At 33.1% G+C, this 14,442-nt stretch overlaps 1 protein-coding gene and 1 long non-coding RNA gene across 2 annotated transcripts; one reads left to right on the top strand and one right to left on the bottom strand.

Moving 5' to 3' along the window:
- Positions 1-264: 264 nt before the first annotated feature.
- Positions 265-4,491, bottom strand: LOC129565087 (G-protein coupled receptor Mth2-like). The gene is made up of 9 exons (XM_055439493.1): positions 4,360-4,491; positions 3,084-3,272; positions 2,230-2,713; positions 1,986-2,136; positions 1,594-1,858; positions 1,305-1,477; positions 1,048-1,231; positions 764-946; positions 265-652 (listed from the first exon to the last, which is right to left on the bottom strand). Exons 3-9 carry the CDS (start codon positions 2,704-2,706, stop codon positions 520-522), a joined length of 1,566 nt encoding a protein of 521 aa, XP_055295468.1. The 5' UTR covers positions 2,707-2,713; positions 3,084-3,272; positions 4,360-4,491; the 3' UTR covers positions 265-519.
- Positions 4,492-4,987: 496 nt separating this feature from the next.
- LOC129565098 (uncharacterized) lies at positions 4,988-6,321 on the top strand. Its single transcript, XR_008687571.1, has 3 exons — positions 4,988-5,128; positions 5,206-6,206; positions 6,285-6,321. It is a non-coding gene; the product is annotated as an uncharacterized LOC129565098 (long non-coding RNA).
- Positions 6,322-14,442: the final 8,121 nt, after the last annotated feature.

Below are 14,442 nucleotides of genomic sequence, written 5' to 3' on the forward strand. Positions count from 1 at the left end.
TGACATAAAAGACATAACACAGATGGATAATGCGCCTAGTTCGAATATTGACCCATAGATGGCATCGTTCAATTCAACATAAACTACGGTTTTATTTAGAAATTTGACACAATTCCATTCTTCTTTCAATCCGTGAATTCAGTTTTGTTGTGGAATTTTTACTCAACAACTTGTGAGGGAAATAATGAATGAATTTCTAGTAGACTTGATTGTAATGATTTTAACGAATAACTCATTTTTATCACTCGATAGTTAGTTATAGACAACGTAGTATGACAAAGTTTTTCATGACACTCGATTGTGTTTTAACTTATCAAAAAAAAATTGTTAATTAAAGATAGTCTATTCGTTACGTGTCAATTTTATTTGTGGGCCACAAATTATGGTTACATTCTAAACTAAATTCTATAATTAAGTGAATCTGTTTAATACTATAATTTACTGTAACAATGAGATCTCTCTCAATTCCACCAAAATGATTGGATGAAGGCTGAAATACTACTAATAAATGCCTATTTATTACTGATATTCCTTTCGTGCCATATTAGTTAAACGGATGTTATGGTTTGGTTTTGGTGTTTTTGGAGAACTTGATTCATTAGTATCATTACTTGTGTTGTATGAATTGTTACCTGATTTAATGCCAGACCATCTAAAAAGAAACGAAAATACTTTGAAGCAAAATGTGGGAAAATACGAGAAAAATGATAACATAAAGTGGAAAAATAAAATAAAAAGAAAAAAACAGGCCAAAAAAACGTACTTTTTTTTTATTGCTTTTAGCACGCTACGCTTCATAATGAATAGTGAGAAGATAATGACGCCGATTAATCCGTTTAAAATGCTAAATATTAATTTGGCAGTCTCATTTTTGATCGCAAATATGATGCCCTCAAAGAACCAATTCAGTCCAAACACAATCGACAGTCGTAAAAATATCATGTATCTGAAAATGAATGAGTTGTTTTTGGTAAAAATCAAAAATCTTTTAATCATCAATTAAATTTGAAACAAAGTATAATAACAAAATATGTTTCAAAGTCCTACTTGTCTTTGTTTTTGATCGTGTTTTGTTGTTGAAAACCATCTTCCTTGGAAAATGAACGCTTCATATCCATTTGCATTCGTATAATTTTCACCGTGCTCAAAACAAACAGTACCATATTTATGGCAAATATTATGCAAAGTGGGATATAGTGAAATCGTAGGTATGACTGCGTTCCATGGTTAACTGTATCAATAAATTAATAAATATTTTTGTTACAATGAACAAATTGTTGAAAGAGTTATTCGATGGGACATACCGTTTATATAGCACATATAATCTCCAAAATTCGGTTTGAAATTATCTCCAAGATGTTTCATTGAGTCGAATATTCCGGCGATTATTGTGATAACCGACGCCCATATACACACATAAAGTATATAGAATGAGAACCTTTTTTGATCGGAAATATCCCGTGCTTTCATGATTGCTCTGAAATTTGTGATTTTTAACTACTATTTACTTCTTGGTTGGACAAATAGAAAATAAGCTAATTATACAAAAATACGAATGAAATTGACGTAAAAAGGAAAAAAAAACATGCTTACCGGAAATTCGACCATAAATCAAAGCTTAACACATTTGTCCATGCGAATGTTGACTGAGAAAAGAGGTAGATTATATATGAAAATACTGTGCATGCCCATCCTCCAAATGGCTTTGGTTTAATATGAATCAAAACTAACATTATATAAACTATGGTCAAACACCCGAGATAGCACACTACACATTTTCCGACAAAATTTAATAGTTCCGGTATGCAGAGATAAACCAAAATTGTGGCAAATAAAAATATCACCGAAATTATCATGCCTATTCAAAGAAAAACCTTAAAATGCATCACTTGATAATTTCGTTTCGTTTTTTTTTAAATGAAAAAAGGTGAAGGATAACTTCCGTATTCAATACAGAAACGAAAGTTGAATTGTGAACAACTTACAGATCGGAATGACATATCTTGTCGACTTCTCAGGCACCAGATCTTTGCAAAGCAATGTGCCGTTAGCTATTTTCCCTTTATCATTTTTATGAATAGCGAAGCAATACTCTCGTCGTGTAAGATGTCTTCCATCGTGAATGCCTTGGCCATTCTACAAAAGATCATTAGATAGAACTTTGAGTTTTATGACTCAATTTAAAATAATATCATTCGAATTTCCACAAAATAAAACCGAGATCATTACATCTGTCACTTGAATCCAATATTTTAAATATTTTGGGGCTTTCACACAAGTTTGATCATCGACGTATTTGAAATGATCTTTATCGTAGAGTTCATTGTTTTCATTCCGAACTGAATTTCCAAAATTTTTTGCGTCTTCCTGTTGCTCATCTGAACACTTGATACCATTTATTCTGGCCTTAATGAATGATCCATATGGACAGCACAAACGAATGCATGGTGTCATTTCGCAAAGGCAACCAAAGGTTTTATTGTTCATTTTCACATATTGATCCATTGGAAATGTTGTGCCATTGAATGTGATACTATTTGTATTTGGATCGTGAACTCCATCACTTATATCGATTCGCTCCGATGTATGACACCATTCACCTTCGCCAGGAAACTCTTCACTTAAACTTGAGGAACTGAATACGATGATCAGGCACAGGCCTGTCACGAGCGACTTTGAACGAAATACACAACACATGCTTGCCATTTGCCAGCTGAAGAATAAATATAAAAAAAATATGAAATGTCGTTTGTGATATATACAATCGGCATTATATACGTATTTACTTGATTAGCTAGAATGATTCACCGCCTTTTATGATTGCAGAACACTAATAAATATCAACTGATCGGAGTGGTTTATACAGTCATTTTTGATTTAACTCAATCCAATGACGAGAATAAAGCAAGAATTTTCCACAATTGAATGCGTGAGTGCAAAAGAGCAATTTAAATTCAAAATATTTTTAAGTATATCATCTCCATACAGAAGTATACTTACTACATTTCAGAATATTTCGAATTTGAGTGCTTTTTCGCACTCACGCATTCAATTATGAGTGGAATATATAAAAAAGAACTCACATATAAAAAAAGAAGTCCCTACGATCATATCATCATATTGTCCTTGATTGTGGGAATTTTATTGTCCTCATTTCTGCTCACTTGATATGGAAATTCTTTTAATAAAACCAGAACAAATGACGACGATTCAAAAATTACACTGTACGATGCGCATTTTTTTCTCTCACAGAGCCGACTCAATTATCATAACTGGTTATGTGGATACGTAAAAGTAGAAATTGAATTATAAAGATTATCTTTGCCAGTGTATTGAATATGATTCACATGATCGTTTTGAAATCAGGTGGCCTTTTTTACTTTCAACGTCTATACAATTATATCGAAATCATCGACTATTTACGAACGGTACAGTTCGATTTTGATAAAATTCTTGCCTTTGAAATCTCAAGATGCACATTTCCTACATATTAATACTATATGTGCCTAATGGACACAAATGTGAACAAGTGGGATTTCCCGTATGGCTATGGGCATTTTTAAAATTTTGATGTAAGATGATAATAAAGTTTATAATGAAAGACTGCAAAAAGAGGTCGACAGAAATTCATCATTCGACGACCATACTTGCACCTAAGTTACACCCAGTTATGAAGATACAAACAGGGCAGCAAACAAAATTTGTCACATTGTATAATGGAGGAATTCCCAAAACTTGATTACGTGAATTCACACATTCAGACGAACAATTCATATCAAAAGTCAAAGTGGTTTTGCGTACTACCAAAAAGTTTTTTTTCGATTGAAACGGTTCAGTCGATAAGGTTTAAATCTTATATCTTTAAATTTGAATCGTACGATTTGTAAAAGCTGTAAATTATCGCAAACAATGCGTATAATTATACATTACAATAAATGAAACCTAGATATGAAGAATGATTCATATTTTTTTTTGGTTGTGGAAAACGAGAAATTTATTTCGCGCAGAAAAATGAACAAATTTTTAATATTCACAATTGGAGTGAGAATGATTTGAATTTCATTTAATATTTTAAAAAAAATGCATAGTTAACATGAGAACTTTTAAAAACAAAGAGGCAATTAACGCCATAGGTTTGTATGAAGCTTGTGATTGATTATAATTTATAATTGTTAAAAATTATTCAAAAAAAGGTACATTGTTACTGTTACAACAACAAAAATACAGCCTCATTTTTCATATAATTTGTTGATTTATTTATAAACCAGCGTTCGATAATTTTGTGCACGTGTTGTAGACTGCAATATTGTTGAGCCGCACAACCCAGGGCCATTTCTGTATTATTGAATTCCAGATTACCTGTAAAAACTCTCAAATTTCTCTCTTTATTTGCATTTGTTGAACATTTGCAATTGTTGTGAGATTTATGGATGAATTTGCCAGAGTTAATACCCACTAGCTATCGCAGAGAGTGTTATTTCGCTACTGAGCAGATCTGAACTGAGCTATATTTGCTGACTCAGGCACTTGAAGCGGTATTTTAACACATTCACGGTGCAACAATTTCATTGCCAGCAAAAATCCACGATGCTTTTCAATTTTACTAAGGTGGATTTGCAACCGGCCTGCTCAGCAGTAAAATAGCACTCTCTAAGCTAGCGTTATAGCAAATGCACATAGGCATTGGCTTATTCATGCATAAATACCCGAGATGTGCGATTGAAATGCATCGAAGTGATTTAAAGACAAGGCAGTAAAGATAAACTGGTTCGAGCGCCATAGCGTATTGCGCCGCTTCTGAAATACTTCCCGCTAAACATTTCATCCGGATGCAATTATATGATAATCAAACTTATTTCTGGTTATATGATCTGGCTACATTTGTGTATAAATATTTCGAATCAATCGTCGGGTTTATCAGTATATTTTGAATGCTATTCCCGTTCACGCGGATCGTTGATACACAATCGGGAAGAGATATTTTGTTCAAAGACTTTGTTTTGTTTGTTAACAATTCTTGTCGAATAGAACAAGATGCATTTGATCAAAGTTATTTTGATCTTCGTTTTTTTCGTCTTGTTGGAAATGTGTCAGTGCTTACCTGTGGATAATCAACACAATTCGAACGGTAATTATATATAAAACATTTAACACGATGCAATAAATATAGGGAGTCATTGATGTTGTGGGTTTTACCAATTTCAGAGTATATTGGGACTTCCCTTGGCAGAGAAGTTCGTATGAAAAGACAAATCTTTAATCCTCCGCCAGATGGATCAGACTGGCAAAAACCACGAGGGGGATAGATTTTGCAAATTCGGCGCAGTTTAGCAAATATTCATATTATGTTCATTTTTTGTGTGAAACATAACAAATAAAAAATTGTATAATAGAATGTATTGTGTAGTTTATTTTGTGAGTTTCAATTATAAATAATTGAGTACTTTGATCTTTGAGCCCGTTCTTTATGTTCAATTCTTGAGCGAAAAATAATAAATGTCCTATTGTTTTTGGGAAATAAAAAATTGAAATTATGAAAATCTATCGAATATCCATTGTATTAACTTTACAAAAATGAACTTGCTTCCGTCTTAAATTGATATATTGGTCCAAAAAGATTCAGTTTTGGTGAATTTGAAAAAAAAAATACCGCAATTCGAACAGTCATAATATCTAAGAAGCGATTTACGCGATTCTAAGAAGTACCTTAAGCAAAAAGAAGAAAATGAGTTTTACTGATAATAATATTTGCCTTGGTCGCCAATTTTGTATTGCGCACAATTCCCTGAACTGATATCCAAAAACTAAAATTATACGATGTATAAAAAACCAAAATAATTTGAGTAACAACGAATCATTGCGATTCCATATGTCTTTCTACACGCGTACTGTGCGATACCCACGCCAAGCATCTTATCATAGTGGCCATATACAACCAAAATACTTATTTACTTACTTTCGGCTTGTCATTTGCGATAAAAATATTTCGAGTTATTCAATGTTTTTCAGTAGATTTTAAACGCTGTTCGGATCGTTGATACACATTTAGAAAGAGAGATTTTGTTTGAAGACTTTGTTTTGTTTGTTAACAATTCTTGTCGAATAGAACAAGATGCATTTGATCAGAGCATTTTCGATCTTCTTTTTTCTTGTCATGTTGGTTATGTGCCGGTGTCTCCCTGTGAGAAATCAACACGATTTGATTGGTAATTATGTCCAAAACATTTTATACAACTCAATAGAATGTATGAAGTAACTTATTTTGTGTTTTTTTCTCTTTTCAGATGTTATTAGGTTAGATGCTCGCATAAAACGACAAATGTTGTGAAAAATAATTGTTTGTGTAAACATTATTAATCTTCAAAGTGTTTTTGACGAATAAAGAATTCATATTGCAATCATTTATCGAATATTCATTCTAAGGAGTTTACGAACATGAAATGTGTTTTGGTCTCAAACGTCATGGTCGCTGTATGAACTTTTAGAATTTTTAGCGTAGTTAATATGATTTTCAACATGAAAATGGGTCAAATCCATGTTTGATCATAATTATATTTACATACTGTCATTATCAGTCGTGTTCCCTTTACATTTTGTTTGTCTTTTTCGTGTTCTGAAAAGCCAGCTCGAATCCGTTTAATACAGCAAAGGCAGCATCCGACATCGGATAATCCTGCCAGACGAGCTTGTATATAGAATCGGCACAGAAGCACTCTTGATTTGCATGTGGGAGCAATCTAAGAGTGCTAAATACGACATTGAATGTTTTTTTTTCAGCTGGATTACAAACGATGTAGCAAAAGATGCATCCAAGTCAGTTGGAACGGTTTTCATTTGCTTCCATTGTCACTTGAATGTATATACACTACCGTGCAAAAGTTTGGAACCACTAGGTATTTTTCATACAAATTGACCATTTTTGGTGGACTCATTAACATATTTCGGAAACACCTGCACTCTTGATATTTTGTGCATAGTTTCTACAACGTTTCAATAGTAAATCACAGAGGTTTCATCAAAAAATATTCACGTATTTAAAAAATATATCAATTTGAATTTGAACTGTTTTTTAATCTTCATACAAATTTGATCATTTTTCACACAGTACAAATTCAAATTGCTAAGGGAGATGGTCTAGTTATGAGACAGCGCCAGTTATGAGACAGTCAATTATTTCTGTCATGCGCTATGGAAATGTTGGTATGAGAACTGTCAATGTTCTTTATTTGATGTCCGCCAGTTTTTAGGCGAACACCGAAGTGAATAGACGCATTGCTTGTATACGCACCAAACATCGTGTTGAAAATCGTGTGAAAAAATGATTTGGAATATTTTTCATAGTGCCAATTTTTTGTGAAAATCAAGTTAAAAAGGTGAGTGTAATGCATTAAAATGTTGTATTTTGATTATATTTTGTGATTCTAGTTCGGATTGTTCGATTATGTGTTGTGGAAAATTTTTTGTGAGTAATGTTCAAAATGGCGTCTCGATCCGGTTATAAGACACCGTGTTGCCCAGTTATGAGACACTCTAGATTTTGCACTGAAAGCATATAGAAACGTCATATTTCGTCATTTTTGTTGTCAAAACGCATTTATATGCAATTACAATTGTATTTTAACTAATATTCTCGGATTTTCAGCCATGTCTCCTCCAAAAAAGCTTCATTGCAACGGGCATTGCTCCATATAATCCGGACATCTTTACTGACGCTAACTTTGTCCAAGCCGTTGAACAAAATGACATAGAAGTGGCTATTGATGCTGATATCACCGAAGACGACCAGCGACGTATTGTTTTCAACGATGCCATTGATCCTGTTGGTCGTGAAGAAGAGGTGTTAACATCTGAGCCCTCTGAACTATCCAGCTCGGTGTCACTAATGTCTCTTGCAAGCAACACTTCGTCGGTTTTGGATGCGGTTGGCCCTCTACAAGGCAAAACTCCAAAACCAAAGTCGAATCGTGGACGAAAACCGATGGGAAGTGCTGAATTGACTTCTCCGGAAACCATGTCCGTTTTGAAGCATGTAAGGCCATTAAAGGCCCAATTTTCTATATTTAAGCCATTGAAGGCCTTTATAATAAATAAAGAATAATATTTGAACATTTTATGATGAGTTTCCTTCATATTTATTTACTTGTATTCAATTTTTCTGGGTGTCTCATAACTGGACCAAAATTTTTTTGGGGCCAAAAAAATAGTCCTCACAAAATTGGTCAAATTTTTTTTCGAGTAACTGGAATCAATAAACTTTCATCGGAAAAAAGTTGCGTCTGGACATAAGCTACATGATAGAACTCTAACTTTCCATTTTTGAAAGCCACAGAATTTTTTTTAAATCTAAAACAAAACCCGTCTCATAACTAGACCATCTCCCTTATATTTTTGAAATTCATGAATATTTTTTGATGAAACCATTGTGATTGAAACGTTGTAGAAACTATGCACAAAATATCAAGAATGCAGGTGTTTCCGAAATATGTTAATGAGTCCACCAAAAATGGTCAATTTGTATGAAAAATACCTAGTGGTTCCAAACTTTTGCACGGTAATGTATATGGTCACGGTCAAAAATAAACAAATTTTACAAATCCATCACATTGCTTCTTGATACAATGCGATAGCAACGAGTCAGTTTGTGCGATTGCAAATAGTATCTGAACTAAGGAGCCGACATTGTTTCCATTTGTTGATAACATTTAAAATTGTATAGTTTGTAAGAGCTTTAAACTATCGCCAACTTCTAATTGGACATATGTATGCACGATAATATGTGAAACAAAGATATCAAAAAAGGTTCATATTTTTTTTTGACTTTCAGGAAATGCGACATAAAGAATGACAACCATTTTCTGGATAATTTTGCCTTATTTCAACTTGACACAATTGTGACTTTTTTTAATAGATGGCGCTGTATGTGTCACATGTAAATACCTTAGATAATCTTTGAAAAATTTTGAACTTTCATTGATTTTGGGTTTTTTCAATAGATGGACTTATAAATTTCACGTACAAATATCATGAAAAGTTCAAATAGGGCAAAGCTGGTAGTAATTTTTTATTACGCGCAAAAACGTGTTAAAATTGTTTACACATACATTCGGGTATTTTTGAAAAAATGTTCTTGCATTTCTGACTTTATTCGCATTTTGATACTACGATATGTGCCGCCTCCGTATGTTCGATACATCCGCCAAGCATTTTATCATGCTTATAGTTGTAATTATACTGTAGCTTTTTTTCATCCAATATGCCTCGCTGAGATAGATTTTAAATGCTTATCCAGTTCGTTCGAATCATTCATACATACAATTGAAAATAAAACTGCGCCTGTGAAATCGAATTAAGGAAGTCGGCTCAAAAATCGAATTTAATGATTTCGGATTTCACTTGGTTCTAACAAAACACTTTGATTCAATAGATTGTATGGAGTAATTTATTTTGTTTGTTTTACTAAATTAATTTCTTTGACCCCATCATGAATTTTTGATGTCAGAATCTAAGATGATGAATATCACAAATATTAGCTTTGCTTAGCATCAGTTTTGGTCTTGAGTTCATATTTAACCCTTTAATTTTACCCAGGTCTGCGAGTACTGGTACTTGGTTGATTTTTGGCCATAAATAATTAAATTAATATTCATATTCCTGGATTCCTCATGGTTTAGTCAGGAAATGCGATTGATACAAATAAGAGAACAATCAAATCCATTGTTTAAAAGTGTCAAAAATGTGTCTGACTTGGAAAGCAAATAATTTATCTTGTCAAATTTCTGTCTTTGTGCACATTATTGTTAATAACACGACAACCGCTTGATGTAGACTAATAGTTCAAAAGAGAAACTCCTTTCGTTCAATATTAGTTGAACGGATATTATGGTGTGTATTTGAAATTGTGGAATCATTTGTCGCATTACTTTTGTTTGAATTGTTGCCTTGTTTAGCCCCAAAACCATCTGTAGTGCGAAAAATTGACAATTAAAAAAATAAAACGATAAGAAGAAAATAATGTTTTACTTCACTTCATCATTTGACGACTACCCATTACTAGTTATGCAAATTTAGCTAGGACGTGTCGCAAAGTGTAAAAACAAAGTATTTCCGGTTCTCAAGGGCGTAAATAGGATCATTTGTGCGATTCCAAGAATTTTTTTACTGGAAATAGAATAGACCGACTCGGTCTGGATAATAGCATTTTAATTCTCAAATTTCTTTGAACCGATATCCAAAAGATATGCAGACGAAGTATAATAAGAGCAACAGACTTCGTTCACCGCAAAGCGAGCGCATCACATTTATCGCATAAATCTATCGCATGAATTTATTCAGCGTGATGGATTGTTATGCGCTAACAAAGCCTGCATTCACGCTATTTCCAAAGATTGGAATTGGGTACGATTGTTTTTATATGAAAAAAAAATCGTCCGAGGGACAAAATTTTGACGTACTTGTATATTATTTTTAATTATTTATATATTGATTTGCCCCTTGAAATGGTTCACGATAGTATATTTGCTATTTCATAGGCAATTACACGATTGCGCCTTGGAAGTAGTGCTTTAGAAGGAAGAACGACACCCACGCCAAGCTTCTTATCATAGTGGCAGTATGCAAATTGGCTGAATTTGCAGTATATATTTGTAACAATTACGAGTATGTTTTTCAGTCTTTTGAGTAGATCTTGAACGTTTCTTCCATTCATTCCGATCGTTTGTAAATAACTGAAAATAAATATTTTAAGTGTGGATTTTTGCTGGTTTATTAACAATTCTTTTTGAATAGAACAAAATGCATTTCGTCAGAGCTATCTCAATCTTCCTTTTCATTGTTATGTGGTGATGTCCCAGTGCCACCCTGTGATAAATCAACACGATTCAAATGGTAATTATAACTGAAACAATTTATGCAATTCAGTTTAATGTTTGCAAATGGACAATTTAATCCGTTGTACGCAAAAGAGTGTCATGGTGTTGCTGGAATCATGGCTTAACAAATCATAATTCGACATTAGGAAGATTCGTATTGCGTGCAAACTGCAAACTCTTTCAAAGTGTCTTTTCGCAAACGACGGTTCTAAGATGGGCCTTTGCAAACATTTTGATAAAATCTGCGATTTAATCTTAGCTGTTCGTATGACGTAATTATTTTTGTTTCTCATCTTTTCAAAAGATATTGGAACTTTTCTGCGTACAAAAAGACAAATTGGTGAACCTAAGGACTATGAAATTGATTGGAGAATGGATGCAAATGATAATGATCGTCAAAAAGAGTTGAAGAAAAACTTACAACTTATACAGAGTGAAGAAGATTGATTGAAAAATATGTTAATATTTTGAATTTTTTCCCAATTTCATAATGTTTCAAAATAAATCCAGTACTTCGCTCTTATTCACATTGTGTTCATTTCTTGTGTGAACAATAACAAATGGTTGTCCAATAATTTAGTCAGTATAGAACTTGAATGCTTCTCCCATTCATTTATTCAACATTGAAAAATGGTGCAATATGTGGTGACGCGCACTCAAAAGAGATGAAGCAAAGATCTCTAATCACAACTTTATGATCTGAAACTTGAATAAAAGCCATGGAGAAATATCTACATAAATTCTATGCGAAAAAAACCCTTTGATGCAATATTAGTTGAACAGATGTTATGGTTTGTATTTTAAATCGTGGAATCATTTGTCTTATCACTTTGACTAATGCCGAACCATGCAGAAAATATTGTCACCATAGACAAAAAACATAACTTTCCCAATTGAATTGACTTAAAACCCCATCGTTTGACGCCTACCCTATACGTAGTTACGAATATTTAGCTGGGTCAGCTAAGAACATGCGTTGCTTTAAAAAAAAAAAAGAAATTTCCGCTTCTTAAGGGCATAAATAGACCGATAAATCTGGTAGTACATTTATTGACAAGCGTTTTTTGCGTCCCTAAGAAGCTTTTGTCAGTTTATATTGTATTTGACGTTTCAGTATATGTACCACTGGTATGGTATATTGATTTCTGCTGATTTGCAAACACTGTTGAATAAGTATGAAGACTCGTATTTGCGAGCTAATTTTTTCAAAATGCTTTTTTTGCTTACGATACTTGACTTTTGTTATTTTTTCTCTTGGTATAGATTGGATAGACAAAAAGACAAATTGGTGAACCTAAGGACTATGAATTTGATTGGAAATTGGATGCAAATGAGACTGATTACGCAGAAGACTTAACTGAAAAAGTCGTAGGCAAAGGTGTCATGAATAGAGAAAAAGAATTGACTAATAGAGAGTAGAAGATCAAGTAATTGTAGAATATGTTGATATTTCGAATTGTTTTCTTACTTCATAATGTTCCAAAATAAATCCAGTACTTTGCTCTTTGAGCTCGTATCTATTAATCACTTTATGTTCATTTTGTGTGTGAAAAATAATAAATGATCAATTGTTTTTGTAAAATAATATACGAAATCCATGTTTGATCTTATTTTTATTAATCGGCACGGTCATCTGATTATGTCCCATTATGTATTGTTTTCATGTGGAATTGATATGAATTACAATGATCCCTCCCAAATTTGAAGTATTTTGATTAGGCTATGTATTTATATTTAGCATGATGGCAAAAATGTTCAAAAATATCAGAAAGAAGGAAAAAAAGATCTTTTTTCAATTTCATCAAACTCAATGATGGAACTTGAATAGAAAATCATGGAGATTCCTCCATAAATTCTGTGCTACAAAAAGTCCTTTCGACGGATGTTATGGTTTGTATTCGAAATTATGGAATAGTTTGTATTATTGCTTTGATCCGAATCATGAAAAAACCAATATTCGTGCAGGCAAGGAAAAAATTTAATTGCTCTCAATTGACTTTACTTTAAACTTCACACTCTATCATTTGACGCCTACCTATACGTATTTATAGAACACGTATCACACAGTGCAAAGAACAAAGAGTTTCCGCTTCTCAAGGGCACGAATAGGACAATAAGTCTGGTAATGCATTTATTTTCTGCGATTCCAAGAACAAAAATTGTTGAACTGATATCCAAAAGCAGACGAAATATAAAACACCAACATATTCTCCGCATGAAAATGTTTTTTGTTTTGACTGCATTTGCGTATAAATATTCCGATCATTTTGTCAGTTTCTTCAGTAGATCTTGAACGTTCATTCGGACCATTCATACACAATTGAAAATAAATATTTTGTCTGAGGTTTTGTTTGTTTGTTAACAATTCTTTTTGAATCGAAGAAAATGCATTTCATTAAATCCATTTCGATCATCTTCTTTATTGTCATGTTGGTTATGTGTCAATGCTTACAAGTGAACAATCAACGCAAATCGAACGGTAATTACATCTGACACTTTTCATACAATGGAATAAATGGAGTGGTAATAATTGATTATGTCTGTGTTACTCTTTTCAGGGGTTATTGAGTCTTCCCTTGGCATAGATGCTCGCGCAAAAAGACAAGTTGGTCAACCTCCTGGCGGTGATATTGACTGGGTTGTCCCCAAACATTAATTTCACAAATGTTATTCCGATTTTTCTTCTAAATCTTTATAATATTCCAAAATAAATCCAGTTCTCTGAGCCCGTATGTAATATTCAAATCATGTTTATTTCTTTTGTGAAAAATAAAAAAGCTCATTTCGACAACTAAAAATTCGTTTTGCACACATTTTCCCGACTGGCATATACCGATACACATTTACATACACTTGCGGTAAACGATGAACCATCTCTGGTCAGAGCCTGTCCGTGCGCTCTTTGCGCCCTGGTGCAAAATTGCCAGGGCGCGCTTTTCTTAGGATGAAATGAAATAGACTCAAAATCGTCTCAAAACGAGTAACTTTCTTGTTAGAAAAGTTCTGTACGCTATTGTGTGTATCGTTCATATTATGAACTTCATGGTGTTTCGTGTATTTCGAAAGGCACGAATAAAATCCAACGAAATTTGTCTTATGTAATACTGAAAATTTGCATTTTAGATTTATTGAAAACATTATACATTACTGCGAGCAAACTACAAAAAAATTTTGTCATTCCAAAAATATAGCGCTTGAATACACATGTTCACTGAGAATTACATGGAAAAGGGTGCTCAAAATAACTGAATATATTTTGTAGTCGGTTGAATAAATACTGAAATCTTATTGTTTAATATTTTTAAATTGGTAAAAAGTGCTTTAAATACAAGTGGCACTTCAATATATATATAAGCTGATCAAATGCTTTTGGTGCATTCGGCGCTCTCGACGCCTGAATTTTTCTTTTTTGGAAAATTTAAGCAATTGAGCGCCAGTTTGCACAAATTTCAGCACTCGCGCGCCTTCGGCGCCCTAGCGCCGTGGTGCAGCGCACCACTTGCGCCCTATCTGGGACAGGCCCTGTCTCTGGTCATTTCTATGTGAAAATTAGCAACCATTTCTGTTGGGAGAT

The sequence above is a fragment of the Sitodiplosis mosellana genome, unplaced genomic scaffold (assembly GCF_009176505.1).
Source record: "Sitodiplosis mosellana isolate CC-2019 unplaced genomic scaffold, AAFC_SMos_1.0 Smas_scaffold_2, whole genome shotgun sequence".
Taxonomy (NCBI): Eukaryota; Metazoa; Arthropoda; class Insecta; order Diptera; family Cecidomyiidae; genus Sitodiplosis; species Sitodiplosis mosellana.